Source organism: Nyctereutes procyonoides, unplaced genomic scaffold (genome assembly GCF_905146905.1).
Source record: "Nyctereutes procyonoides isolate TBG_1078 unplaced genomic scaffold, NYPRO_anot_genome, whole genome shotgun sequence".
In the NCBI taxonomy this organism is placed as follows: Eukaryota; Metazoa; Chordata; class Mammalia; order Carnivora; family Canidae; genus Nyctereutes; species Nyctereutes procyonoides.
The window spans coordinates 27349924-27361055 of record NW_026575049.1 but is presented as its reverse complement, the minus strand read 5'-3'; the positions used below and the strand labels follow the sequence as shown (position 1 = coordinate 27361055).

The following is an 11132-nucleotide window of genomic DNA, read 5'->3' as shown; positions in this document are numbered from 1 at the left end:
GCAGGTTATTTTACTTATGCACCGTTTCTGCATCTGAAGGTGGGGAGATAAATAGGGCCGCACTCACAATTCCTGTGTGAATAAGATCAACTTGTGAAGAGTGCTTTGAGCCTTCCTATGCAGTGTGGTCCTGGGCCAGTGGTCACCTGGATCCTGTGAGGATGAGAATCCTCAGTCCCCTCTGGAGTCAGAATCTGCTCTTGAATGAGGCACCAGCTGTTGTCAAACACTGGTTTAAAATAACCCGAGGGAGGTGCTGATCAATGCCCAGGGGGAGTCACCTCCGCTACACACCCCCCAGGCCTGCTGGGGAGAAGCCCCCAGTGCAAAGAGGTGGACCAAGGGCTGCCCATGTCACTTTATCCTTTTCTACTTTATTACTTCAAATTAACAACCACAATAAAGCTCAAAAAAGTCCAATATTTACACAGGAAAAAAGTACAAAATTCCCCCCAAAGTTCTTCAGTATTTTTTTTTTCAGTTTTTTAAATTACAAAGTAATAAAAAGCTTTGCTCTTTAATTAAAAAAAAAAAAGAAAAAGAAAAAAAGGGGGAAAAGAGGTAAATAAATTAGGAAATACACACACACAGAGAAAAACAAACAAAAATAAAGTAAAAATGGGGTGTTACCTAGGAGGGGTGGATAAATCCAGGGCCCAGCCCTGACCCCAGGCTGCTCCTCAAGAGGCAGAACCCAGGGAGGGTGGGGCCCCAGGTGCCTTGGGACTGGAGAATTAATTTATAACCCAGGAACCGGATGCTTTCTGGAAGTAGTCTCCATGGATTCTGCCCTAAGACCCAGAAGGGGAGGTGGGGGCTGCCACAGGCTGATGACAGTTGGGGGTCGGGAGTGGCAAGGGCCCTCTGCCCTTGAGGGACATGGGAGTCACTGCCTACCCCCATGTCCTTGTTAGGAGAATAGAAATTCGGCCTGGCAGGTGGAGCGGGGCACCCGCTGCCCGGGAGCTACAGACACAGACACACACGCACACGAGAATCGCAGCCCCCAGCACCTCGCCACCCATTCCTCAAAGTCTTCTTGGAGAGGCAAAGAAGAGACCCAAACGCTCAGGGGACATTGGAAAAAGCCCAATGCAGGAATTCAGCCACAGTCATTTCAGGGCAGTAGGGGCTGTGCGTGTCTCCTGGGGTCCTGAGGCTCAAGAGCACTCAGTGGGATCTGCCTCCCACCAACCAAACCTTTCCCCCAGTTCCTCGGGCCACCTTTCGATGGCCCGCCCATGAGGACCAGATGCATCTCCAGCAGAGAGACAGCCCCGTCCAGCCGGTGTCTGTGTTGGCTGGGGCAGGGCCATGGCGTCTGACTCCTGTAGCCCAGTGTCTGGGGAGCATTTGGCAGCCTGAAGGTTGTGGACAGTGGGAAACGCATAGGGACAAGAATCCTCTGTGCTGAAAGCATCCCATCTTCTTGCCATTGGCAAAAAAAAAAAAAAAAGAAAGAAAGAGAGAAAGAAAGAGAAAAAGAAAGAAAGAAAGAAAGAAAGAAAGAAAGAAAGAGAAAAGAAAGAAAGAAAGAAAGAAAGAAAAGAAAGAAAGAAAGAAAAAGAGGAAAAAAATAAAAGAAACAAAATCCATCGTCGGTTTTATGCTGGGTTTTTTTCTTTTTGTTCTTTTGAGTGGTTTTTTTCCCCATCTTTTTGTTGTTGTTGTTGTTTTTTAAAAGAAAATACAGTGAAGACACTAGAAGGGGGAGAGAAAACAGATGAGGTGCACGTCTGCCTCTGGCCACCCATCCGCAGACCACATGCAGTTCCCACTCTCTTGTCCCCAGGCTTTGAGCCGGTCCCTCTCTGGGGACAGAGCAGGTGCTCCCTGTTCATCGGAAGAACACAATCTCTCTCCCTCCTCTGTCCTCCTGGTAAGCAGAACCTCACCTCCAACCCATAGAAAGAATAGAAGGACTGGTTCCTAGACCTGAGAGTTGACATAGGTAAGCCCTACTTTTATCCCAGCTCTATCTGTGGAATGAATTTCTGCAAAGTAAATCATGCTCAGGATGTCCTGGTTTGAGGCCAAGCTGGTGAAGCCCCCTAAAATGTACAGATTTCCCAGGGAGCTCATCAGCATGTCCCCTCCACCTACCCCCAGAGAACCTCTGCTTCCCCAAGCTGGGCCCCAGAGCAGAGACCTGCTGTTCAGCACCTCAAGCCCGCATGTGGCCATGGAAATCTCATCAAGGTTCACATTGGCCAGAGGGCTCATGGTGGCCACCAAGGGCCTTCTCTTATAGCAGAGAAACTCCTAGGTCCATGACCCCATTCTAAGTGCTTTGTGTGAATGACCAGTTTAACAGCCCAGGGGCTGAGGCAGGACTGAAACCCTGGGGGAGCTTGTCAGGGTGTGGGCCCCAGGGCTGTCTCTGCTAAGAACTAACTTTGCAGATTGTTTTAAGGCAAGGTAGGGCAGGATGGAGAACTGACCTGAGTGAGGGCAGAGGAAGGGTTCTCCAGCAGAAATTAGCTGGTGTGGGCTGGGCCTACTCAGAGCCTGAGTCAGGTAGCTCCAAGGTAAATTCTTTTGGGAGCTTTGCATTTGGGGGATCCCTGCCACTCCCCCCCCCACCACTCCATTACATATACATCTCCTCCTGGGGCCATGGGTGTTTCTAGGCCTGGCTGGACTGCCTCTGCAGCAGATATTGACTCACCTAAGCAAATACTGGTCCGATGGTGGCTCCTCCTCACTTCCCGAGATGGTCAAATGGCACGCTTGTCTTTGGGAGGAGAGGCACAGAGGTGGAGAGGGGATAAGGAGCTAATGATGGCAGTGTGAAGCTCCATGCCCACCCCCACCGCCCCTGGAGCCAAGGTAAGGGGTATGTGATCTCAATGACCCTAGGACGTGGCTGCTGTGTAGACAAGCACACTGCCCAGAGGCAAAGCAGCCAGCTCTAGACCCACCGCAAGTCGGGGTCATCAGACTCGCAGCTTGTGGCCCATCCTGAGGCTCACCCACCTCAGGCAGAAGGACCAAAGCAGGTCTCCCGCCCACCTCTGCCAAGACACCATCCCCGGGCAACCACAGACTCCTCCTTCCTGACTTTCCTAGTCCAAACAGGGCCCCAAGTGGGGTCACCAGCAGAATCTGACCATCCCTCAAATCCTGTGCTGAGCAGGACCTGAGGGGAAGGGGGTTTCCCGATGGCAGGGACCATCAGTCCCTCCTCTGTGAGCTCCCTGCGGCCCACCCGGGCTGGGCCTTGGTAGTAAAGGGGGGGATCCCAGCTCTACCACCTGCTGGGGGACAAGCTACTTCTCTGAGCCTCAGTTTCCTCTTTGCTCAGTGAGGCTAAACCCACTCAGAAGATTAAATGAAGCCAAGTTTCTGCTCAACAAAGGGGGCTGCTCCAAAGTCATCGGGGAGGTAAGAACAGAAGCTCGAGCCCGATTCCCTACAGACTACGGCCCTCCAGTGCAGCGGTGAGGTACAGTGGGGTTGGCGTGGGTGCAGCTCACCTGTGAGGCTGAAATCCGGGAGACCTCTTGCCGCCCAGTGAGGTCGGAGGATGAGACGTTGGCGGGCGCACCCCTGTGTAGTCTCATGCTCACCTTCCTCTCTCTGTCGACTCGTGAGATCGCCCTGGGAGAAGTGTTGCCTAGAGGGTGGGAGGCAGGGGGAGGCCACCCTCAGCGCCCAGGTCCCCGGCCGCCCCCATTCCCAGGCCCAGCTACCGCTCAAGGTCCCTGCTCACCAGCTTGCTGGATGCGGGAGGCTGGGGTGGAAGCTGTGGGCTCGGCAGCACTGCGGAGCCGGTTGGCGGTGGCCCCCGTGGGTGGGCCAGGGGGCAGGGCCCGGGTCGCGGAACCCCGGAGCTGCCCCATCCTCTCCTCGCGCTCGTGTTCTCGCCGCTCCCGGTCCACATCCTCGGGGTTCCGGGCCGCGCCCTGTTGGGGTGAGAGGAGACCTGGTCAGCCCTGAGAGCTCAGGGGGCTCTGAGATCCAGCACTCCTGCCAGGCAGATCATGGGGAGGGAGGCCGAGTGGGCACCTGGGGAAGACACGGCTCAGAAACCCTCTGGCCCAACCTCCTCCCCACAAGGCAAGGAGCCCGAGGCCTAGAAATGACCCACGATCACACAGGACAGAGAAACAGAGCCACACAACCGCCCAGAGGAAGGAGGTAGTTGGGTCTGAGAAGCAGAGCAAGGTTACTCTGCCCTGGTCTCAAGGGGCAGAGGCAGAGCCGGGAAGAACAAAGCCCCGGAGTGTGCAAGGGCACTCCCCGACGCTCCCAACCTGGGCCCCTACTGTGTTCAGAAGCCCTCAGCTCCTCCGAGTTTCCAAACAAGCAAGGCAGGTGTTCAGAGACCCAGGGAAGGAGTAACAAGGACAGCTAGAGGCAGGGCCAGGACTTGAACCAAAGCAACAGCTGGAGGACCTCATCAAAGGCTGTTCTTCTCCTGTCCCTGGACCTGGCAATGACATCTGGCAGGTGCTGGGGGGCAGGCAGGGGTGGCCCTGAGACAAGAGAGGAGCTCAGGGGAAGCTCAAGGAAGAATGGCCAGATGCCCCGTGGAGAAAAAAGAGGCCCAATGGGCAGGCTGTGCTGGAAGGGTTCCGTGAGCCCCCCAGGCCTGCCCTCCAGCTGCTGCCACCCCAGTGAAGGAGGAAAGGAGAAAGGCTCAGAGAGAGGAGCATGGCACGGGAGCGGCACCTGGCCGCATTACCTAGTTGGTCCTGGGGTCGTCCACAGGGAAGGGCGGGGGGCTGGCATGAGGGGGGCCGCATCTGTGGAGGAGAGAGCTGCAGGCTGAGTGGGGGGCCTGTTCACGGGCCAGGGGGTACAGGCTCCTGCAACCCTGTGCCTCTCCCAGGGAACTGGCTGAGAAGGCTCTGCTGTCCTTGGGAAATGAGGGCTGGGGGACCCTTGCCTTTAAGCAACGCCAGAGATGGGCAGCTAGGGATCAGAATGATCCCTGAATCCTAGTGAGGAATCAAGGCCCCAAGAGCTCTCATGACCTATGTGGGGTCACACAGCTCAAGGCAGAGCCAGGGCTTGAATCCGGGCCTCTGCCGCCCAGTCCTACTCTGCAGCCCCAGAAGAGTTAGTTGGGAAGCACACCCCTGGCCCTTCCGCCCACAAGCCTGTCCAGGCAGGCCTGACCACCAGGGCTCTGCCTCTTGACTCCAGTCCCCGTCCCCGCATCCCCCCACCCCTGCCACCCCAGGCTCCACTCAGCCCTGATAGGATGGCAGCGAGCCACTCAGCCAGGCAGGACCAGAGCAAGCCTGTGCTAAGAGCCCTGTGGGCAGGGCAGGGCAGGGCATCCCTTGCCTGGGCCAACTGAGGCTGGTGAGCCAAGTGGTCCACTCTGAGGGCTGCAGCCCTGGGGTAAGCCACTGAGCAGACAGCTGGAGCCCCTGCCCCTGTGACCCCAGCAAGCTCGGGTCAAGGCCAGCCCAGAGCAGGAACTACTCTCCACGCAAGTTTCCATCCAACCAGTAACGCCTCAAGAAATGCACACCGGGGAGGTTTCTTGGCTTTTATTTGCCCACAGAAAACACAAAAGATCAACATCAAAGTCACACAAGAATCCACCTCTGTCGTGCGGACCCCTGTCCTTGGCTACACTGAGTCTCCTGCTGGCCTGCTGGGTGGACCTCGGAATACAGGGGTTGTGGGTGCCGACAGCAATGTCCCGAGCTCCAGGGATCTGGGGGCTCCAGGGCCCTGACACCGAATGAGGTGGCCACTTCACGGAGAGAAGCTCTGTCAAGGGTGCAAACCTTCTGGCAGGAGTCCGTAGCCCTTGGTGCCTGGCGTGGGGTCCAGTCTGTAGGGCGGTGCTGGTAATGGCACCAGGGGCCTGGCCTTGGGGTGAAGGCATGGATGGTCCCCGTATCACATGTCAGATGCTTCTGCCAACAGGCAGGTAGAGACGGTGGAGTTCACCATAGTGGTGATGGGGTCAAAGGCGCTCAGGGATCCCATCCAGGACCCTCAAGTCAGAGATGGGTGCAGAATAAGGCTGGTGGCACCTCTGCTCAGCTTCTGACTCTAGAGCCTGCCTCAGAGGGAACCCCAGGAAGGGGTCAGAGTACCAGCCATGGGTGGGTGGGGGGTACTCTTGGCCTGGGTTGAGATGAGATCTTGTCAGATGGATGGTCCCATGAGAGGTTCTGTGAGAACCCATCTAGAGTACCACTGTCCCACAGAACTTTCCGTGATGATGGAAATGTTCACAGTCTGCCTTATTGGACGTGGTAGCCATTAAGCAAACACACGTGGCTCCTAACAACTTGAAATGTAGCAAATGCAAGTGAGCAACTACATTTTCAGCTTTGATTCCTTTTAATTAAAATTAGCCACATGTAGCCAGTGGCTATCATACTGCATGGTGCAAGCCTAGACAACATAACACCCGTTTCTTGGAGCTACACTGAGAGGAAGGGCCAAGCCCATCCCCACAGCAGGCCCGGGAAAAATTTTCTACACAGATGACCGAGTGCCCAGTGTCCAGAGCCTTGAGCAGTGAACGCCCTTTGGTGAGAAGAGCTGGCCCCTGGCCACACTCCCAGCTGGAAGGTCTGGGTGAAAGGTGCCCCACTGCCCTTTGCCCACCCCCACCCCTCAGGTCCCTTGGCCCGTGGGACTGATGTTCTCTGCCTGACCTGTCAAACTCTTCAGGGAACAGTACTGCCCCAAGCCGAGAGAGAAGAGGGGCACCAGACCAAGTGCCGACCCCAGTGTCCAGGAGGATAAGCCCTTGGGTCCTGAGCATCTGGCATCCGCCACAAAAGGAGAGGCACACCAGCATGAAGTGCGATACAGGCTGGGGGCGTTTAATGAGTTCAGGTGCAACAGAGAGGCCACCGTCGGGGTCTTGCTGAGGCTGCTCCCAGTGCCCGTTCCCACCAGGCCCTCCAGGGCAGTGAACGTCATCCCTCCTTCAGGCTCTGTTCATCAGGCAGCTGATTCGTCCCCAAGAATCTCATGGGAGGGCCTTCTCCACCACTCCCTCTCCACCGCACCCCACCAACGCCAAGGGACACCTCCTCAGGCCTGGCCCCGATGGGCGCAGACACACCTGGTGACGTCAGAACTGGGGCCCCGGAGTCCAGACCACAGGCCAGTAGTTTTGGGGGGGCAGCTCCTCCACCTCCTCCACAGGCCTATCTGGAGGGCCCTGGGTGCCCAGGGGCGCCGGGCACCTGGAAGGGACAGAGAGCACAGCAGAGGCTCAGCCTCTTGTGCTTGCCCGGCCAAGCGGTAAATCTCGGAAAGGCCAGGCCTTGGTGGGTCCTTACCAGTAGGAGGGTGAGTACGTGGGCCCGGCCCAGGGACGGGGGCGGGGACAGGGCAGCGCAATGGCTTCGTTGTCACGGGGCTGAGCCTGGCTCGAGGAAGCCCCCTTTTCCAGAAGAGATGTGAAACGAGACACACAATTTCACAGATTCCGGAGCTCCGGGCACAGCTGACGAACGCTCCTCCCCACCCCCCACCCCCCCAAGACCTTTAAAAGAGGGAGACAGAGCAACCGCCTAGCAAGACCCAGGGTCCCATGACCAGGAAGAAAGAAACCACAATGAACGGGTCGAGGCTGGCCAGAGAAGCCACGCTGAAGGCAGCCGCCTGGGATGTGCAGAACAACCAGAGCAGGGTGGTGTAGGCAACGATCAGGACAGCCGGGGGGCCCGCCAGCGCCATCCACGCCCCGCCGAGGGCACCGAGGAGGGACTTGAGGCCCAGCCAGGTCCTCTTGGGCCTGGCGGGAGGTGGTGCCCTGCCCAGGCCCTGCTGACCACAGCAGCACGTGCTGTCAGCACAGATGAGGCTGCAGAGGGGAGATCGCGGGGACTCCGGGACCCCAGCGACGTCGCTGGCGCTGTCCAGCTCATAACTCCCATTTTTCGGGAGCCCCACCCCCCACAGGGTCACTTTGGCCTTATGAGTCAGGGCCTTCCCCGTCCAGTCCCCCAAGCCCGCCTTGGCCTCCAGGTGACTCACGAATTTGAGCATGTTCCAGTCGAAGACGTAGTCATAGGAGAAGCCCTGCCGGTGGAAGAGGTTGCGGAAGAGCTGGCGCAGGTAGGAGTAGTCAGGCTTGTCGTCGAACCGCAGGGAGCGGCAGAAGTTGAGGTATGTTGAGAACTCAGCTGGCAGGGGTCACAGAAAAGGCCGAGGTGAGGCCCAGCCTAGGCTCCCAGGGCCCCCGTAGCCCAGGTCATCCTACCCATTCACCACTATCCCTACAAATGCTTTCAATCTAAGAGGGAACAAGATGATGACAGAGCTGAACTACGGTCCCTCTAACAGTGCTAAAACCCTCACACGTCGGTGGGGAAAGCCTGGGAAGACCTGAATAGAACCAAAGAGCCGTGAATTATGAGCAAGTGCTCCCTTGCAGTTGGCTGGCACCGCAGTCTTAGGCCACAGCTCTATCTGCTCTTGCCAGTCATTCTGGGGACCACGTGCACAGGGCAGATCAGGAGGGATCACAAAACCCAAAGGACTCAAGAACACAGTGGGAACTCCCAACATGACATTAGCCACAGGAGGCAAACTTCCTCCTCCAGAAAGCAGGGGTGGGGAGAGCCCTTGTGAGCTAGTAAAAAATATATACTGGTCTCAGCCCCCATTCCTGCACAGAGCTCCGAAAACCCTTGTAAATCTCCAAACGCTAAGAGCACTAGGAGCGTCTTTTGTTCTGAAGCACTGGGTGGGCTCGTAATGGCTCCTGGATGGGTGGACTGCTCACAAGAGCGAGCCATGACTAGAAGCTTTGAATGCTTGAATTTTCACCGCCCCACCCCCCACACACTTCTCTAGAAGGGAGAGGGCTGGAAATGTAGTAATCGCTTATGTTTACATGAAGAAGCCTCCATAAAAATCCCAACAGGACGGGGTTTGGACAGCTTCCAGGTTGGTGAACATGTCCCCATTCAGGAGGGTGACACACCCCAACTCCATGGGGACAGAAGCCCCTGTGCTCGGGCCCCTCCCAGACCTCACCCTATGTATCTCTTCATCTGGCTGTTCATCCACATCCTGTATCATAGCCTTTAATAAAGTGGAACACCAAGTAAGTTTCCCCGAGTCCTGTGAGCCGCTCTAGCAAATTCATCTCAGCCAAGGAGAGGGGCTGGGAATGTCAGATTCAGAGCACAGGTAGCAAGTCGGACTTGTGACCGGCATCTGGCGGGGTGGGAGGGAGTGGTCTTGTGAGATCGAGCCCCAAAAACCTGTGTGATCTGCTGCTGCCTCCAGGCAGACTATGTCAGAACTGAGTTAAGCTAGAGGACACCCAATGGGTGTCACGGAGACTTGCTTGGTGGAGGGAACCTCCCCCATGTGTGGTGAGCTAAAGTGTCAGAACGGGCATGTTCTGTGTGGGTGGTAAAGGAGGCTCGCAGGGTGAGGAAGAACTAGCTTTCCTAAAATGTAGCCCTTATGAGATGAGGCAGGACAGGGGCCTGAGCAGGGACAGCTAGTCTCTGACTAACATTCTGGCGCCGGGGCAGTGGGGTCCAGTGTGGGCTGGGCGGCCTTGTCTTCCCCTTGTTTTCCCCTGCAGGGGGTCCCCAGCTGGCTGCTTCCCTCATTGGGCTACTCACAGGGGTAGCCTTTGCAGAGGACCTCAATCGGTGTCGACATCTTCTTCTCACTGATGCGCTCGTACTTCTGGCGCTTGGTGGCTGCTTTGAGGCCCTGCCAGGGCAGGGACCCTAGGTTGAAGTACATGAGCACATAGCCCAGACTCTCCAGGTCATCTCGACGGCTTTGCTCTGCATGGAGTCGAGGACAGGGTGAGGGGCAGGGTCCACTGGGGCTCCACGCCAATGGGGACCACGACCCTCTCCCTCCAGGACATGCTCAACTGAAAGGCACTGCCCCCACTCCCGCCAGCCCTCACGCTGGCTAGCCGCAACTCCCAAATAGACACGGGTTATCATCCCTCCTACAGAAAAAGGCCTGGGGCCAAGCTTTCCCTACTCCATCTGGGTCTAGTTTCTCTAGTGCAGGTACTTATTTATTCAACAACTATGTAATAAGCACCCTGTTGCCTCCTCGCCAGCCCACATTGTGGACAGGGTACAAGTGTGGCAACAGACAGGGCCAGGCTCGAACCTGACTCTGGTCCTCTCTAAGCTGTGCAATGCAGAGCGGCCTCTGTTGCACCTGTGAGCCTGCATGCGGCCCCCGCCCCCCCCCCCCCCACTCTATGTGGCTGCTGTGGGGGCAAAGCAAGGCATGTTAAGGTGCTTGCCATGCCATAGCTCTTCTCCTAAAAGACCCAACTTTGGGGCAACAACTGAGGGGGAGCAGCCTGGTCAGCAAGCCCACGAGTGCACGCACATGGCTTCCCGGGCCTTGCACACTCACCGATGCCCAGGTGGGTGTTGATGGAGGCGTAGCGGGCAGTGCCGGTTAAGTTCTTGTTTTCCCGATAGGGGATGTGCTGGTGCGTGCGGGCGTCCCGATACTTCTTGGCCAGGCCGAAGTCGATGATGTACACCAGGTTGCCCTTCTTCCCCAGCCCCATGAGGAAGTTGTCAGGCTTGACGTCCCGGTGTATGAAGTTCTTGGAGTGGATGTACTCGATGCGGCTGATCTGGGGGAGGGAGCAGCAAGTCACTCAGCAAGTGGTCCATGGAGGGCACCCTGGGCCAGGCCCTGCACTGGGGCCTGAGGGCAGGGGTGGTAGGAATAGAAAAGAGGCATCTGTGGTCCCTACCCTGGGGAGGGGAGAAAGATCTGCCTCCGCAACTGCATAAGATGATTTTGAGGGGCAGGTCAGAAAAGGCTTCCTGGAGGAAGTGACGTAGAGAGGAATTCTGAAAGGAGCTCACCGAGGCTGCTGTGCAACAGGGACAGACAGCAAGGTTGGAAAGCTAACGGCAAGATCTAGAGATAAAGCCCGGTAAGGCATCTGGGCCTGGCCAGGAGAGACTGCTGCCTGGCTCTACACCGTCACCAGACTTGAGGAGCTGGAGTTAGAGAGGCATTTCAAAGACTGTTCTGGCAACCAAAATTGTGGGGGAAGGGAGGAAAGGGTGGAGGACCAATGAAGCCTAAACTCAGGGGTGACAGAGCTAGGGCACAAAAGACAGGATTTGTCTCCTAGCTTGCAAAAGACACCAGAGTCAGGGGGACCACACAGACCCTTCCTT

At 56.9% G+C, this 11132-nt stretch overlaps 1 protein-coding gene across 9 annotated transcripts in view; it reads right to left on the bottom strand.

Annotated features, from left to right (window-relative positions):
- Positions 1–354: 354 nt before the first annotated feature.
- The window catches only part of CSNK1E (casein kinase 1 epsilon), a 33918-nt gene continuing 23140 nt past the window's right edge, over positions 355–11132 (bottom strand). For 4 of the 9 annotated variants that reach the window (XM_055328130.1, XM_055328129.1, XM_055328131.1 and 1 more), the window contains 3 exons: positions 10345–10573; positions 9576–9746; positions 7404–8117 (listed from right to left, as the gene is read on the bottom strand). In XM_055328130.1, the coding sequence (XP_055184105.1) occupies positions 7477–8117; positions 9576–9746; positions 10345–10573 (1041 nt within the window). In that variant the 3' untranslated portion in view covers positions 7404–7476. Of the gene's footprint in view, positions 1702–2668; positions 2735–3476; positions 3617–3712; positions 3906–4687; positions 4749–6777; positions 7173–7268; positions 7373–7403; positions 8118–9575; positions 9747–10344; positions 10574–11132 lie in introns of those variants that run through there. The other 5 variants (XM_055328127.1, XM_055328128.1, XM_055328134.1 and 2 more) reach the window with 4 other exon arrangements.